This window comes from Juglans regia, chromosome 11 (genome assembly GCF_001411555.2).
Source record: "Juglans regia cultivar Chandler chromosome 11, Walnut 2.0, whole genome shotgun sequence".
In the NCBI taxonomy this organism is placed as follows: Eukaryota; Viridiplantae; Streptophyta; class Magnoliopsida; order Fagales; family Juglandaceae; genus Juglans; species Juglans regia.
Window position 1 is genome coordinate 32908475 of NC_049911.1, and position 17138 is coordinate 32925612.

The following is a 17138-nucleotide window of genomic DNA, read 5'->3' on the forward strand; positions in this document are numbered from 1 at the left end:
AAACCAAGGAATGAAACATATCTTTGATCAAAGCAGTTTTTAATAACACTGAAGCAGACCTAATAATTTAGATTCCAATCAGTCAGAACAATCAGCAAGACAAGTTGGTTTGGAGAAGCAATGCAAATGGATTTTTTACAGTGAGGAGTGTTTATCACTTACAAGGAGAACTATAGGAAAGAAAAAATGGACAAAATTCTCATAACTTCCACTCTTGAGAAGAATGGACCAGATTCAGATTGTGGAAGCTTGCTATATCACCAGCAATCAAGAATTTCTTGTGGAGAGCATGTAGGAATATTCTGCCTACCAAATTCAATCTATGCAAAAAGAAAATTCTGGAATACCCCATTTACCCAATATGTCTATTGGAACCAGAAACTATAGAACAAATACTTTAGGAATGTATTTCAGCTATTGATATTCTAGATCAAAGTTTCAGGAAAATTCAAAAAAGTCAGTTATCATACATAAGTGTTAAGGACTTCTTGCAAGACATGTTCAAAAAGCTAAATAAGGAAGAGATGATTGAACTTCTTTAATTCTCTGGAATTTATGGTGTAGAATGAATGAATTTGTCTTTAAGAACATACTCATTGATCCAAACATAGTGTTACACTAAGTGAATCAAATGCTGATAGATATTTTTGTTTTAGAATTAAGAGACATTACTCAGACATCATCTACAAACACAAGGAGAGTTACATGAGAGTGTCCACCTCAAGATTTTTGTAAGATCTATTGGGATGTGGTAGCTGACATTAGTCAGTATAAAAAAGGGATGGGTGTTGTTGTTAGAGGCGAGGAAGGAAATTTGCTGGCTATTTTGAGGAAGAAACAAGTTTCTTTTCCTGATCCACTTATAGCAGAGGCAATAACTGCTCATGAGCAAGATATTCAAGCCTCTATGGCTAAATACGTACACTGTCAATTTAGGCACACAATGTATTTTATGCCTTATTTGTAACAAACTGTGTAGTTCATATTGAGAATCCTCCTAACTATCTCCGATTATTGTATTAGAACAAGTTATCAATGAATGATGTTGATTAAAAAAAAAAAAAGCTACTTAGTTTTTTTTTTTTTTTAAAAGAGACTAAAAAACATTAAAAAAAAAGTATCCATAAATTGAAAACTAAATATTTCTTCCCCGATTTCATGCAAAAGCTGGCCAAGCCCATTAACAAAGTTGGGAGTATCAAGACATGTATTTAATTAATATTTAATTCCGATATTGTTGACTCCATTAGTACGTCTTATCAAAACTCAATCCATCATCATCGCACGAAGGAGAATCGACATCAACACTGTTGGACCCACATGTCCGCACAAAAAGACACATTTCTCAAACGATATATTGGATCAGACAATAGACCTTTCCCATACACAGAATGTAAAGAATAATAAAGAATATTGTTCAACACTAATAATTATTATATATAACAAGAAATTTAAAAAAAAAAAAGAAAAAGAGAGTTGATCATCATCAAGTAATAATATAAAAATATTGAGGCAGCGAACGTGAGATATGATTCGCTTCACTGTCCGCAGAACCCACTCTCCCTTTTTAATTTATACATGATAGTTTGACCGCGGGACAGCATTTTGGCCTTGGATTACGATCGAAAGCCAGCCAATTTCTCCCTTTTATTTTATTTTATTTGTTTGCTAAGCAAGCAGCTCCTTACATTATTAATTAATTAGCTTTTCACAGTGCATGGTCATGTTGCTTACAGCAGGGACCATCAGAATCAAAATCAAATGTAAACACACTCCCGCCGAAGTCTCTGCCAATCTGCTTTCCCTAATTTCCTTTTTCTCATCTTCCTTTTATATTTTCCTGACTTTGCTTTTTCTGCTTCCTTCCTTAGTGTAAAAGCAGTTTTAACTCTTATCCGGGTTTTAAGGTCTTGCCGCCTGCTGTTTTCCACTGCCTCATACCTAATCACTATTTTCTTTTTCTTTTTTTATTTTTTTCCCCCCTCTGAGCAAGTTTGTACTGCTCAATAATTAAAGATATCAGAACGTGGGTGGAGTTAAAAAAAAAAAAAAAAACATGGATACCATTTGTTTTTTATTCCAACTAGGGTTATATAATATATATATATATATATATATAAGGACAAGTCATCGGATCAAATGGTACTGCGACATAATTTAATTTTTACAATATATTTCACGGGAGAATTGTTAAAGAATTATCGTGTGTACAATCTGCAACCATGCTAATTAAATCATGTAGATTAGCGAAATCTAAAGTCCATGCATGGCAGAGTCTTATAAATTTGAATCTCTATATATTATTTTAGAGATAATCGAAATATAGGGGAGTAGTTTGAAACTTTGAACGCACAGATCTGCAACTGCAAGCTAGCTGGATGGCTAAAGGCCGATAGACACGTCCTTGAAAGCAAAATCCAGCGACCGGCCATTCCCCAGCTAACTACCTATCACCTCTACTGTACTCAGTTTGCTGTTTTTCTATTATTTTCTTCGTGAGATGGCCCGATGGGTTGTACTCTAGGCCAGTACCGCATATCTCTACACAGAAAAATATATTAACTAACCACAAATCTGCAGGTGATCACATGCAACATGGCATCTTCAGGACTCAGCCGACACGTGTACTAAATTTTGGAAGAAAACATTATTGTTTTCTATTGCAAACGTGTCAAGTCGGCGACATGCATGCACGTGGATATCAGGCTCTATCCTCTCGCAGAAAGGTAGCAGAACTCCCCCAGCTCCATGCCTCCTTCAGTTGTACTCGTGTGTGTATATAGATACAATATATGTATTAATATACAGACGTATATATATATATATCATGCTTTGGATCCTATTAAGGTCACCGTACGTACAGTACGAGTACTGTGACAAACAACTTCTACTCCCATCTTCCACATTCACCTGCTTACAACGCCCCCCCCCATGCACTGTTCTAATTCAATAATTTTGTCACATGGGATAACGCGTCAAGCAATCAACCGATCAAGGATGTTAATTCCTTATGATAATTATATTCTCAATATGTGAATGATATAAACATATATATATATATATACACACACTTTAGACCAATTTTATCACTCTTTTTTATTTTTTGATTTAGAAGTTCAAATGATAAGAACTTGCTTTGATGATTAAACGCGGAGGAGAATGATCTGGGTTGTCGATTTTATGGAGCCAAAAAAGGGAGGTTTTTTTTTGTTTTGTTTTGGCTTTGTAGAAGACAAAAGAAAGGGACACGCGGCACACGTAGGACCAATTGAAATGATTTGGATACAACCTTCTCTTCAGGGGTCACCGTGTCCCCTCCTCTTCCCTCTTGCTTCCCCTCTGTCATACACATCTCATATCCACACACTCTCTCCTTCTCTCCCTTATCTCTCTCTTTCTCTCCTTTAGATAAATAAGAATAAATATGCTTTAGTTTCGTCGGTCAAAGAAGATATATACAGGGAGAGAGAGAGAAGGGCACACACCGCCTAAGCGTCCCATGAAAAGCTTCCACTTGCTTTGCTATCTCAAAACCCCTCAATTAATGTGGCATATAAAAACTATTTCTTACTGTTTGTTTGCATGAATCATTTTCATTTTCCTATCTCAGTGAAATAGCTTCGATCCTCGTGCACGGTGCATCTCTCTCTGCCCCTTTTCATCTCTTTCTTCTACCTCTACCTCTATATCTGTGACATTCCTCAGCCCGTTTCCTTACCCATTTACCTCCTCACAAGGGTCTTAAGACTCTTAACCCTCCCTACCTCTCCCCGTAATCTCTCTCTAGGAGTTAAAAGAAGTATTTTTTGCTATTTCCAAAGACAGAAAACCCCAAACCCACACACCCTCCCACGCATCTCTTTCACTCTCATCGACGACATGGATTCTTCTCCTCAGAACTGGCTCGGCTTCTCTCTTTCCAACTACACCAACTCCCAATTGCCCTCTGACTCGTCCCCACTCTCCCTCTTCCAAGCCTTCACCTCCTCCACCCCAGGTTCAACATCTCTATCCATCTCTCCCAACGTCCCCACGCATATGCATGCCGACATAATCACACATGACGTAGAGACCGATCGATACGTATCCTTGTTCGATCATATCCTATCTTATTTCTTTTTTATTTATTCTATCGCAGGTACTGTTGTCGACGCAAGGCCAGAAGAAGATGCAACTGCTGGTGCAACCGACCTCTCCATGTTCACTGCCGGTCCGAAGCTTGAGGACTTTCTCGGCTGCTCCACCGTCACAGCCGAAACTGCACCGCTGGCTCAGTTTTCTAGCGAGACTCCCATGACGGTGACTATGTGCGAGCCCGAGATGTACGACTCTGAGCTCAAGACCATAGCCGCTAGCTTCCTCCGAGGGTTCTCCACCCAACAGAAAACCCAAGCCCAAAAGCAGCAGGTGGCTCCAGCTGACCTGCCGCCCAAGAAAACCGTAGACACGTTTGGCCAACGTACGTCCGTCTACCGCGGAGTCACCCGGTAAATTCATACTGGAGGAATTTTTAAAACCAAGATAAAATGAAAAAAGTAGTGTTTTGTTTTTGCTTAATTATTTTAGCTCATCCTCCTCATCATGGCTCGAGGTTCTTTAGAACATAAAATGACTAAAAAATGTCCTTTTTCGTTTATGAAAAAAAAAAATACTAGGCATCGGTGGACGGGTAGATATGAAGCTCATCTGTGGGACAACAGTAGCAGAAGAGAAGGGCAAAGTCGGAAAGGAAGACAAGGTAATTTTTTTCCCTTGTTTTTTAGGGTTTCGGAACGGTTTCTAACGTGCGCCTTGGGGGCGTACTGTAATCTGGGTCCATGGGTCCACGAGATCAGCTTCTGAGACTTTTCAAAGAGAATGGTCCTGACGGACGAGGTACCTGTGTCCCTCTGTGACCGGAATTAATGGGACTCGGTGCGCATCTCAAGGAACATGACGATGGGCTCAGATTGGGTCTCCTGTACGGGCTCTCTGTGCTCCATAGGCGCGCGTTAAGTTTCCCCTAGTGAATTATGATATAGTGCGCATTTAATGTTAGGGCGAAGATTCTGATGTGGCTTCTGTTGTTTCTTTGATTGTTCCTTTGCGTGGCATGTACACGACGGATGATTACCATCATGGATGTGCTCATAATATCATCATTATTTCAGTTTATTTGGGTGAGTTCTCTCTCTTGCAAGTAAATAGTAATTCTACATAATTATCGCCATCATGTTGTTTTTACTATATCGACATAAATGGACTTTCGTGAACGCTAGTAGTACGAGGTGACCTTAGATTTTGTTTACTGTGGCAGATTCCTTTTTGCATGAATGTGTAATCTAATCTGGCTTAGATTCCTCAAGGATCTCATTCTGCCAATAATTGTTTTTTTAGGTGGTTATGATAAAGAAGAGAAAGCTGCAAGAGCTTATGATCTGGCAGCTCTCAAATACTGGGGCAAGACCACTACAACCAATTTCCCAGTGAGTTTGTACTCGTTGACGATCTAGTTTCCTTTTGTTTTTTTCCTAGGTCGCCGTTTGGATCCGAATTTCTAATTATTATTATTATTATTATTATTATTATTTACTTTCTAAAGGTTTCTAACTATGAGAAAGAACTGGAAGATATGAAAAACATGAGCAGGCAGGAGTTTGTTGCTTCTCTTCGAAGGTAAAATATACCATTCGATCAAAAAATATATTTTGATTTGCTTTTAGCCACCGTTTTCCTTTCTCATGGTTTTTTTTTTTTTTTTTTTCGAATACTTTCAGTTGCTAGTCTTGTATCGATGTAGTAGTGGATGATGTAAAAGGTGTCGCTGATACATTTTTTCCTTTTCCTTTGTTTATGTTTAGGAAAAGTAGTGGGTTTTCCAGAGGAGCCTCTATCTACAGAGGCGTCACGAGGTTTGCTACATTATTCCCTCGTTCTTTGTTCAAGATATTTTGTCTGTATTAGTAGTAGCTAAATTAATGTGCTTACTTTATTTATCGTCTTCTTTATGATCAGGCACCATCAACATGGTAGATGGCAGGCAAGAATAGGAAGAGTTGCCGGCAACAAAGATCTTTACCTCGGCACTTTCAGTGAGCTTCTTTTCTTTCGCTAACCTTATTTGCTCTGTCTGTTTATTGTCTTATTTGTATATGATAGGTTCTCTGTTGTTTTTGTTTGGGGTTAAACAGGCACCCAAGAAGAAGCAGCTGAGGCCTATGACATTGCTGCAATCAAATTCAGAGGCCTTAACGCTGTGACCAACTTTGACATGAGCCGCTATGACGTTAAGAGCATTGCCAACAGCAATCTTCCCATCGGTGGAGGCAAATCAAAGACTTCTTCGGAGTCCGTTTCTGATAGCAAGAGCATTGACGGTAGCCGATCGGACGACCGAGATCTTTCCTCGGCGTCCTCCGTAGCATTTGCATCGCAGCCCTCGACCTCTGCCTTAAGCTTTGCAATACCCATCAAACAAGACCCATCAGATTACTGGTCCCTTCTTGGTTACCAGAACAGTTCTCTTAACAATGCTAAGAACGCTAGCGTTGCACCACATTTATTCCAGTGTTCGGTCAATGGTTCCGCCTATCACAGCAACACCACACTACCCTTCAGCATGGATTTTTCTGCAACTCCCAGCTCTGCCAACGAAAGCAGTAGTGGGTTCTTCAATGGAGGTTATGCTCAGCATCAGAACAATGCTACTCCAATCCAATATGCCACACCAGTTGCCATAAGTAGTAACATTAATGGTTATAATGAGAGTTCCTCCAGTTATGGAAGCAGCTGGATTGGCCCGGCTCTGCACACATTCCAAACTCATGCAAAGCCAACTCTTTTTCAGACGCCAATTTTTGGCATAGAATGAGCGCACAAGATCAGGGGACGAGAACCCGGGAAAATTAAAGTGTTAATAAATTAAGCATATGGGGCTCAACTTTAGTTGAAAATAGAGTGGCGGACTGACAATCATAATTCGTAGGAGCAGAGCTAGTTGACACTGTACTGACTGAAGTTCTTTTTTATGTTCATGGTGGTTCTTTTTCTGGCTTTTCCATTTTTATTATTTTGCCTCTTCTGACATGATTTACATGGGTATAACGGGAAAGAATACTTTTGTAATCCTTCCATCTTAATGTTGGTATTAAATTTTCAATGTGAAAAATTTCAGCACTCTCTCGATCTGTTGCCGTGTCGTACTTTTTAGGGTCATCTTGCTGGAGTATTTGACAATGACGGGCCTCCATTCACTATAGGATATTGGCTTATAGATCGAAAATGCCTCATTACGTGATGCGGCATATAACACTACTGTCACATAATTCCGTCCGTTGATCACTCTTATTCTTCTAATCGAGATTGCATTAGTCTAAAAACAGGAATACACGTGATCAGGAGAGCCTGAGTAGTCCAAACAACAAAATCTCGTTGTATGAAAGCTGTAGAATATAAAATAGAAAACGGGTAATAATATTGGGTTCAATCAATTAGATCCGAATTTATTTTCCTTGACTAGTCTACGGAGATCAAGATCGTTAAAGATCAAGCTGCAACTTGCATATATAAGTCCTTAACCGGTGGAAGAATTAGATTGCATTCAAAGAATTAATGGGTCTTTAAATCAATTCATGTTCTAGCTAGTGTTATCCATTGGAAGTATAAATTAATATGGTTGGATATATCATACATGTTTATAATATGATTACATAGTCCAGATTGGTATAGAGCAAGTACTCATCAAGGATATATATTTGCTTCACCAAGCAGTTGATCAGATGGAGTAGTACTATATAAGTTAGTTAGGTTGATTCGAAAGATATGGAGACAAGAAATCCATTTGTGTTGTGCGTGTAGCATTTGATCAAGGCTTGAATTTGCTACGGAGAGTGAAAGTACTCCTGCATGGCATGGGATGTTTTAGGCGCGGCAATTGCAAATGGGTTCAGATGATTGGCAGTCGACAAGCATAGTGGTGTAACAGGCGCGTTGTTTTGACGACCAAGGACAATATTAATCGAGCATGCATGCATATTTCGAACATAGAGTAAAAAAGGTTCTTGTGTCATAATGAATTATATAATATGCTGGTTTTAATTTATAGGAATGCTCCTAGCGGCCATTAGATATAATATATACTTCAGGAAGCTGTATTAATTGATATATATATATATTAATTAATGAATATGCATGCAATTAAGATGGTTTAGTCGTGTTCGTCCGATTGAAATGGTGATTTTAGGAGAGCGTTTACTAGATTGATCAGTTTGTCTTAAATTCTTTAATGCGCACCCCCCACCCCCCAACAGGAAAAAATAAAAAAGCAAAAGGCAAAAAGACATTTTATTGGGCTCTTACTTAATTAAGAGCGGGAGGGCCACAACCTTGACCAAAAGCAAGAGCATAGACTTTCTAACATAGACGAACAATAATAATATATAACATTAATAAGACAGACACAAAACCCACCTTACTGTACATCTTTTATTCGGAGTGCCTTTCAAAATGGAAAGAGGTTGAATTCAAAAAATAATGTCCTTTCTTGTCTCTTGTAACCCCGTATTAGATGATGACTGTCCTTTGCACCTTTCGGCGCTCATTGGATAGATCTTCACCCCACCAACGTGCCCTCATCTTTGACTACGGTTTTGACCCACCTTCTATCTATCCAAATAATGTTTTCACTATTATATATATAGTACTATATATATATATATGTTTATTTTCCTTATATGCCTCTCTTTGAACCCTTGATCTTTGCAGTAACATCCCTCCGAGCTCGAAATGATGGGGAAACGAAAAGGAAATGAAATGAAAGGAAAGGAATATCCTAATAAGGATAATTTTTTTAATTTTTATCAGCTACTGATCAGATTGTGACCCTCTTGATCTTTAGCTATAAATCATATATATCTCAAGCACTCAAGCGTATAGATGTTCATCAATTAAAGAAGTTATTATTGCTCGATCGCGTTTAAATTGATCACGAGAGTATGCTTAATTTCTAAAATAAGTTTGGGATTTATGTTTGAAAATGTATCACATCTGTTTTTCTTTTCCTTCTAGCTCTAATTAATAATAATAATAATAATAAAAACATTTATTGATAAAAATAATATGGGCGAATGATTCATATCGTTTGAAACTTGTTCAAAAGGTTAGGTGAATTTTACAACAATGTTTCAGAAATATTTAAAGTACTTGGCCGAGTCAGTGTTAGCATTATATTATAATATATATATAGATTCACATTGTCCAATAATATAGCTTCACATTGTCACAAGTTGTTCCTTCAATAATAAACCTTTAGAGAAATAGTAACACGTGATTTTGAGGTGACGTGCGTACAGTATCTCGAATATGATAGCCGATCAATTTACATTATGGACAAATCAATGCTGCCCAGCGGTCCATACATTGCATGCTAGGTATGTTTTGCACTTTTTTTAATAAGAAAATAGATTTACATAAAAAGAAATTATTTTTTAATAAGAAATCTTGTTTTTTTCTTAAAACGAATACATGAAAATTGTACAACTTAATATTAAATTTAATATTACTCGATAGTATGCATTCAGACAAATATTAATATCTCATTATTTATTATTCTGGCCGCACACATGTTGGAATATATTAAGGTGTCTGTCGGGCAAATTCTGTATTTAACCAATTATATAATTGTTGGGATATTATATATGGATGCTTTAATACAATAGAAAGTTAAAATTGCTTAACTTTGTCGTATTACTTGACATATAAATTGCTTTGTGATCAGTACTAGTAAAACCCAGGTCCACGTGCTGCATAATATTCTAACTTACGGCTCCACTGGTGCAGCTAGCCCTACATCTGTCTAGCTTTTAATAGGCGTAAATTAGGCAATGTCGTCGTATACTTTAACCAAGCAAAACTTGGCATTACACTAATCTCATATGTGAGGGTCTTATTATATATCGTTATTTTGATGGACGGTAATATTTGATAAATAATTAAATCTATTTTTTTTATCGATTTAAAATTTTTAAAATAAGTGACGATTTCAAACCATACTTTCTAAAGTAATAAGATTAAAAAGAAACTCATCCATTATAATTAGTATTTCAATTATAAACAAATTTCATGCAATCATAACGGAGAACTTGAGAGAACAGTACTTGAAACATATGATTCTTTGCTAAGTACTATTGATGATAGTAGTACTTACTGGTTCGACGTCGACGACCCCACTAACGTCTGTTAATGATAATATTGCCTTGTCATTAAAGTACGTACTAGTGGAAGATAACCCAAATTAACACTTTGTAGCTTTAGTAGTACTGGTACTGCATGCCTCTAATAGTTAAAAGTAGTTTTTAATTTCTTCAAAACAAGTACCACTACTACTTGATCACCGGCACATGGCATTTCCTGAAAAGGCTACGTTTTAATTAATTAAAATGCATGCAGCAGCGCCTAGCAAGTATAGTCAAATGCAATGCTGCAAAAGATAACCCTTTTGCTTTTCTTTATTCCCTTAGCTTTAAAGTTTAAACCTCAAGGGGGCCGGGGACCCCTTTGGCCTTTTCTTTATCTTCTTCTCTGAGTTTAGTCTCAATCCGTGTTTCCCTTTTATTTTGCCTACAAACAAGTGATGTCGGCCACACTTGATGACTTCTGGTCTTTTCTTCCTGTGATGCCTTTGACCGCTATTATAAATATTGGAAGCCCCAAAATCAGTATCTTAGCAACGAAAACTACTGTTAATTTGTGCTATTTTAATCATGATCACGAAGGAAGGAGTAGTCGGGTGGAATGCAAACAAGGAATCATGCATGTATGGAGCTAGCGGAAGGGACACATTAAACAGTAGTAGTTATATATCTTTAATTTAACTATTCATGCCTAGTAGATGGTAATTATTATATATAATCATTGGTGCACATAGTTGGAAATTATAATAATCAGGCAGTAATGAGGCCCGCACGTGCTGGCTCACTGATCCGCGAAGCATGCGGTACGTATGCTTGAATATTGGAGTTGGAATCCCTTTTGAGTGACCTTCCTTTGATAGGACGGGTGTTAATAGCAGCTTGTCCATCTTAGCTAGAGAGAATATCGTGATCTGCTTATATATATATATATATAGTCTGAAGTAGTACTGGTGCTGATTAATTTGTGCACATGATCGCCGAGGACCGTTAATTCCTTGTATATGCAGTATGGCATCTCCGTTAAAATACAAACTATTATTTTATGACTATTCAATCTTTTATATATATATATATATAAGTAATACTATATATTATATTATTATCTTATTTTTATTTTATTATGTAAAATGTGACATAATTTTTATCATCATTAAATGATAAAAAAATATTTAATAAATGATCATCGAATGATTATAAATATATCACATCTTATATTATAAGATAAAATTAATAAAATAATAGTGTGATATATAAAATTTTCACTATATATATAACATATAAATTAACTTCGTATTCTGTTGCCAGCTTTGTTGGTCGAAGACTTTCTTGTTATCCCGCACGTCATTTTGTGTTTCTTTTTTGAGGATCTTTTGGCTTTTTCCCAGTTAAAATCAACTTATTCTTTCAACGAGAAAAAATAGAAACTTATTCTTTCACTTTAATGTTTAGGATTCTAGGAAGGTGGCAAAAGGTAAAAAAAAACAACAGAATCTTACAAAGTTTTTGTAGAAAAATGTGATTCAAATTTGTCTGCTCATTTACAGGAAAAGCTTATTTATAGTTAAATAGACCAACAGCAAGTACATAAGAATATATAATTAGCAAGTACACTCACAAGAAAAAAAAATATTAATTTTTTAATAATAAATCTTACTCTTTTTCAAAACGATTACGCGACGTTTACGCATTTTACGGTTATATATAAAATTACTCTAATTACATAAACAATCAAGACTGAATATCAAAATATTCCGACCTAAGAATAATCTATATATAATAAAATAATATTCTAAGATACATTGAATCATAAAAATATTTTGAAATATAGTAAAAATATTCTTAGATATACTAACATTCTCTCAAACTCGAGTTGGCAAATACAATCAGGACACGGCTCATTTTAGCTACAATCGGCATATTTCCGCTTCAATTATCTTTTTTGTATTTTGTATTCTTTTTATTCCTTAGTCTTGTATAATGTATATAACAACAGAGCACTTTGCATGCGTTAATTTATCAATGCAATTTAATTACAATTTTTTTTTTTCCTTATTTGATGTGCAGAGAATATACCGTCGATGCAATCCTTTTACTTTTATGGCAGCGCCCCTGTAGTATTTATGCAGAATAAGCCCAAAAAAACCAGTTCACTGCTGACCCAAAGACAAAACCCAACAAGTAGTGATATAGTCTGTCTATTGATCCAAGTGCATTGTTTAGGGTCAATATGATTGCAAAAGTGAGAAAATGGGTTGGGCTAACAATTGGTTTGATTGCCCAGTGTAAATGAACCTTTTCAATCCAAGTAATCAAATGATACCCAAATATCCAGATCATAACCTCATTGACTCTAACAAAACTTTACACATTTAATGTTGAAATAAGAGAACGCGTTCTTTGAAGAGAAACCGGTCGTCGAATGAAATCATGGTTTTAAAGATAGATAGTTTAGCAAGTAGTTGACTAGAGAGGGTTGGAAATTGGGTACTTGAATGATTTTTGCCCAACTTCGGACGACTTTTTTGGGTTTGATTTGGCTTATCTTTGAACAACGTCAAAAATACCACAAACCCTTTAAGAACGGTCGGCTAATGATAGTGTGAAAGAGATATTTCAACAAATGGACGAGTGAATTGGCAATTTGGAGTTTGAATGATTTGTGCCAAACTTGGCATGTTTTTTCTTTTTTGTTTTGTTTGAGTTGGCTTATCTCTGAACATAATGGAAGGAATCATTAGAACAGAGTTAAGAGATTTCATCAGGGAATTGTTAATATTTGCGTGCTCAAGGGGCATTAAGACATGCTTCATTCGTGCGCCAAGTATATGGTGCCCTTTGTCCACTTGACGTGGTCAATGCGTTACGGGCTTGTTCATGTTTAAAATAAAGGGCTAGCACATTGCTTTTCTTTAATATAATTTCCTCGAAGCGGTCAATGGGCCTACATATTTGACCGCAAATTTTGACGAGTAATGAAAATGGGCTTGACAAACAACAGCATTCAAAGTCCTCATGAGCTTTGCATCCTGGAAGACTTGGAAGTGGCGAGAAACCGCATGGCATGACAAAAGTGTCAAAAAGAAAATTACATTAAAAAAAAAACAAAACAAAACAAAAAACCAAAAAGAAGACCTTTGGGCTTTTTGTTCGTGTAAAGATGCGAAAAAGCAAAAAAGAGTGGATATTCCCACAAAACCAACAGACATGATCGGTAGCCAACACTACTTATGGTCTCTTACTTCCTTGAAGTCTGTAGCTGAATCTTTACATCTGAATTTCAGGACAGACAAAGAACTATGAGTAATGATACACCTAATAGTTTTTATAATAATAGTTTTTATATATTTATGTTTTAAATTGATGGTAAGTATATGGAATGAAGTTATTTTTATAAATGATTTTATAAAAATATCCCTAATTAAAAGAATTGTGTAAAAAATTACGTAAATGGTTGTCTGTTTATCATTTTTCCAGAAACTATAGTTGCTCTGCAACCCTAGTTTTAGTACTTATGAATATTATGAGTTAATTGCTTAAATCGTGTGGTACAAATGCATAAAACTGAAAATGATAAAAAGTTCTTAGAACTAGAATCATTGAATTCAACCTCTCCTCTTTCCTTTTATTTTACCCACAGAAAATGCTTATTAATTTGGTCTTTAGTTTCTATTTAGGTACCTTTACTACTTTCAACCGCAACGATAAAAAGGACAAACTTTGAACTGTACGTACTTCAATTATTTCTTGCTAATGGAAAAGCTTGATTTGAATCAGCAAGCCAGACCAAGTCTTCTTTAACAAGCTTACAAAACTTCAAAGCTTACACACAAACTTTATTCTTTTTTGGCAAAAAAGCTGGCTTGTATTGCACTCATAAATTGTCCGATTGCTTCATCATCTTAGCCTGCACACTTTTTGTAAAAGAGAAATAATAGTCACAATCGTAAGTATACAAATATCAACAGTCATTTAAAAAATAAATAAATATATAATTTATATGAAAAAAATAATTTTTTTAATAATAGATTTTATTATTTTTTAAAATTAAAGACTGCACGATATTTAAATACTCTAGAACTATATATAACATTATTCTTTATAAAAAATACAAATCGATATTTTTCTCAATCCATGCTTTATTTATGCTTCTTTATTTAAATTTTTTCATTCTCAATCCATGCTTTATTTGTACTTCTTTATTTAAACACTTCCGTAGCATATAAATATCGGTTTTTAGCCTTATTTAAGCTTTAACTTATCCATCAGAAAGGAGAAGCTTCCTTTTAAAGGAAGTGCTTTTACGTCGCCTTTCCTCATTGGCCATTATTGACACGATACCGTAATGAGGGCTGCATTTTTCTTCGTATTTTTTTTAAAAGAATATGTATTATCTTTTTATTCCTTTTATAACGCCTTTGCCCAATAACCAAAAAATTATACAATCTAACACTTGGATCTTCTATATATATATAAAGAGATTATATAAAAATAAAATAATAAATCAACATGATTTTTTAAAATTCGTTACATTTATTTTATAATAAATATATATATATATTATATACCAACTCCAGCGGCAATCAGCAGCAAGTACCAATGTATAGGGCAAAGTAACATGGTGCTAGAAATTTGAACAGCTGGTCTGAGACTCTGAAGCATATATATATATATATATTTCCGTAAGTTGGGGGAGGCCCCAGCGAGTCGAAAGTAGCGGCCATGATGAAATTTTGTAGCTGTGGTACGTTATTGTGTGCGAGAAATTAAAGGGGCTGTATATCTTGTTCTGCATTATTAGCTAGCATGTTATCTGCGCGCGCGGTCCATTAATATGAAACATGATCTCAGGGAACCAATTACCAACCGCCAACCTACCATATTTATGACTACGTACGTACTCAAGATGATCGACCTATTCACTCATCATGCGAAGCCAGCTGTTTTCTTTTTTCCTTTTTTTTGGTGCATATTGTTGAAGCCAGCAATTTATAGACGGTTTAGCTTTGGGTGAGGCTCCGAAACCCAATATATACCTTTTATAAACAAATAAAGACATAACGAGAATACAAATGTCTTTATTAGTGCATTGTCATTAGATTCTTCAAATGATTATTATCTTTAAAATTTGATAAATTTATATTTAGATTATATTTAGATGTTAAGTTGAGTTTAATTAAATTAATTTTTTTATGAATAATAATAAATTGAATAGTAGATATAATTATATATAATCTATCTAAATTGAGTTTAAAATATATTTAGATGTTAAGATGAGTTTAATACATTTTATAATAAATTAAAAAAATTGTGGATCTTACTTATAAATATATTTTAAGTTGAAAAAAATTATAGATCTCACGTATAAGAAGATTTTGAGTTGAGATGAGTTTGATAATTTAAAATTTTGATATTTAGATGTTAGATTTAGCTTAAAGTCAGACTGAACTCAGCTGAGTTTGGAAACCAAACGCAGTCTTAGAGTAATTCTATATGCAACGTTCCCAAACGCAATCTTAGAATAATTCTATATGCAACCTTGAAGTGTGTAAACACAGCATAATCGATTTGAAAAAGCGTGTGGTCTACTATTAAAAAATTAATTTTTTCATGTGGATCTCATGTTTTATTCACTTTTTACAAAGCGATTACGCGGCGGTTACACAATTCACGATTGCAAATATATTTTATCTTGTATTTAAAATCATTGTATTAGATTTAGCACACACTAAAATCTTTAACTTTGAGCTACAATACATTTAACTTTATCTCCAAATTTGAAAATTGTTCACACTCTATAACTATTATTTTATTTACTTAAATTATTGTTTCTCAATTTTGGGCCATAATATATTTAAGTTGAGAAACAATAATTTAAGTATCAAATTAAATTATTAATTAACATATAGTTAGTGTAATTGAAAAATATAAAAATTAAATTTAAAATATTATTATTAAAAAAATATTATTATATTATTATTTTGACTAATCCAATGTGGGGGGTTATGGCCAGGGAGATTTTGAATTTATAAAAAATATGTACTTTTCATCAAATTTTAAAAATAAATTGATGAAACCAATGCTAATGTTCAGCACTGGCATTGTCTTATGCATCTTTAAAATTTAAAGAAGTGTAGATAAAATGATCTACATTGACTTCTTAAAAAAGTAAAAGTTTGAACTATAAGTTATAGTAATTTTAAGTATATTTTCAAATTAATTTGAAGATAGTAGTTCATCTTTAAAAGTAATATTTTATTGTAAAAATTATCCAATTGCTTTGTTTTTCAGTTTTCATTTTTCACAGTTTTCACTTCCCTCAAACATCATTTCAGTTTCATTTTTGTATTCAGTTTTGAAACATGTGAATAAAGAATTATTATTATTAATTAACATATAGTTAGTGTAATTACAAAATATGAAAATGTTAAAAATATTTTATTAAAAAAATAATATTATATTATTATTTTGACTAATCCAATGTAAAATTATAGTTAGAGAGGTTTTGAATTTATGAAAAATATGAAATTTTTTAATCAAATTTTAAATATGAGTTTGATAAAGACAATGTTAATACTCTTAGCAAGGAGATAGATAGAGGCCGCTTAAATATTAAAAAGATCGACAATGGTACTAGATCCAAAAAATGGATCGAGATAGTAGATCCAATAGTGTATTTTTTTAAAATTATTTTTTTATACATATTTAAATATTTTTTAAAAAATAAAAAAATTAATTTATTAATAATCACTTATTTAATCATTAAATAAAAATAAAAAATACAATCGACCAGAATTGTAGATCGGTCCATTTTTTCGATATATCTGGCTTTGCTATATACAGTTGCTTTTCAAAAATCGACGAACCTGATAACGTAGCAAAGCCAAAAACTGATCCATCTGTAATTAGAGGAATCTGATATATCTTGTAGGGCTGCGTTTTGCGATTCTTTGCCCAAATGTGGCTAAAACG

General features: G+C 34.3%; 1 protein-coding gene across 1 annotated transcript; it reads left to right on the top strand.

The window, feature by feature from the left end:
- Window positions 1–3470: 3470 nt before the first annotated feature.
- On the top strand, window positions 3471–7166 carry LOC108998775 (AP2-like ethylene-responsive transcription factor AIL5). Its single transcript, XM_018975475.2, has 9 exons — window positions 3471–3997; window positions 4139–4487; window positions 4656–4738; window positions 5151–5159; window positions 5377–5465; window positions 5582–5655; window positions 5841–5891; window positions 5995–6071; window positions 6171–7166. The coding sequence occupies exons 1-9, from the start codon at window positions 3880–3882 to the stop codon at window positions 6848–6850; spliced, it is 1530 nt and encodes a 509-aa protein (XP_018831020.2). The 5' UTR covers window positions 3471–3879; the 3' UTR covers window positions 6851–7166.
- The last annotated feature ends 9972 nt before the right edge of the window (window positions 7167–17138 follow it).

Excerpts from the sequence above, each read along its gene's own strand:
- LOC108998775 (XM_018975475.2), top strand. The coding sequence starts at position 3,880 with ATGGATTCTTCTCCTCAGAACTGGCTCGGCTTCTCTCTTTCCAACTAC. Across the intron at positions 3,998-4,138 it reads CTTCACCTCCTCCACCCCAG|GTACTGTTGTCGACGCAAGG; the intron begins GTTCAACATCTC and ends ATTCTATCGCAG. Across the intron at positions 5,656-5,840 it reads TTTGTTGCTTCTCTTCGAAG|GAAAAGTAGTGGGTTTTCCA; the intron begins GTAAAATATACC and ends GTTTATGTTTAG.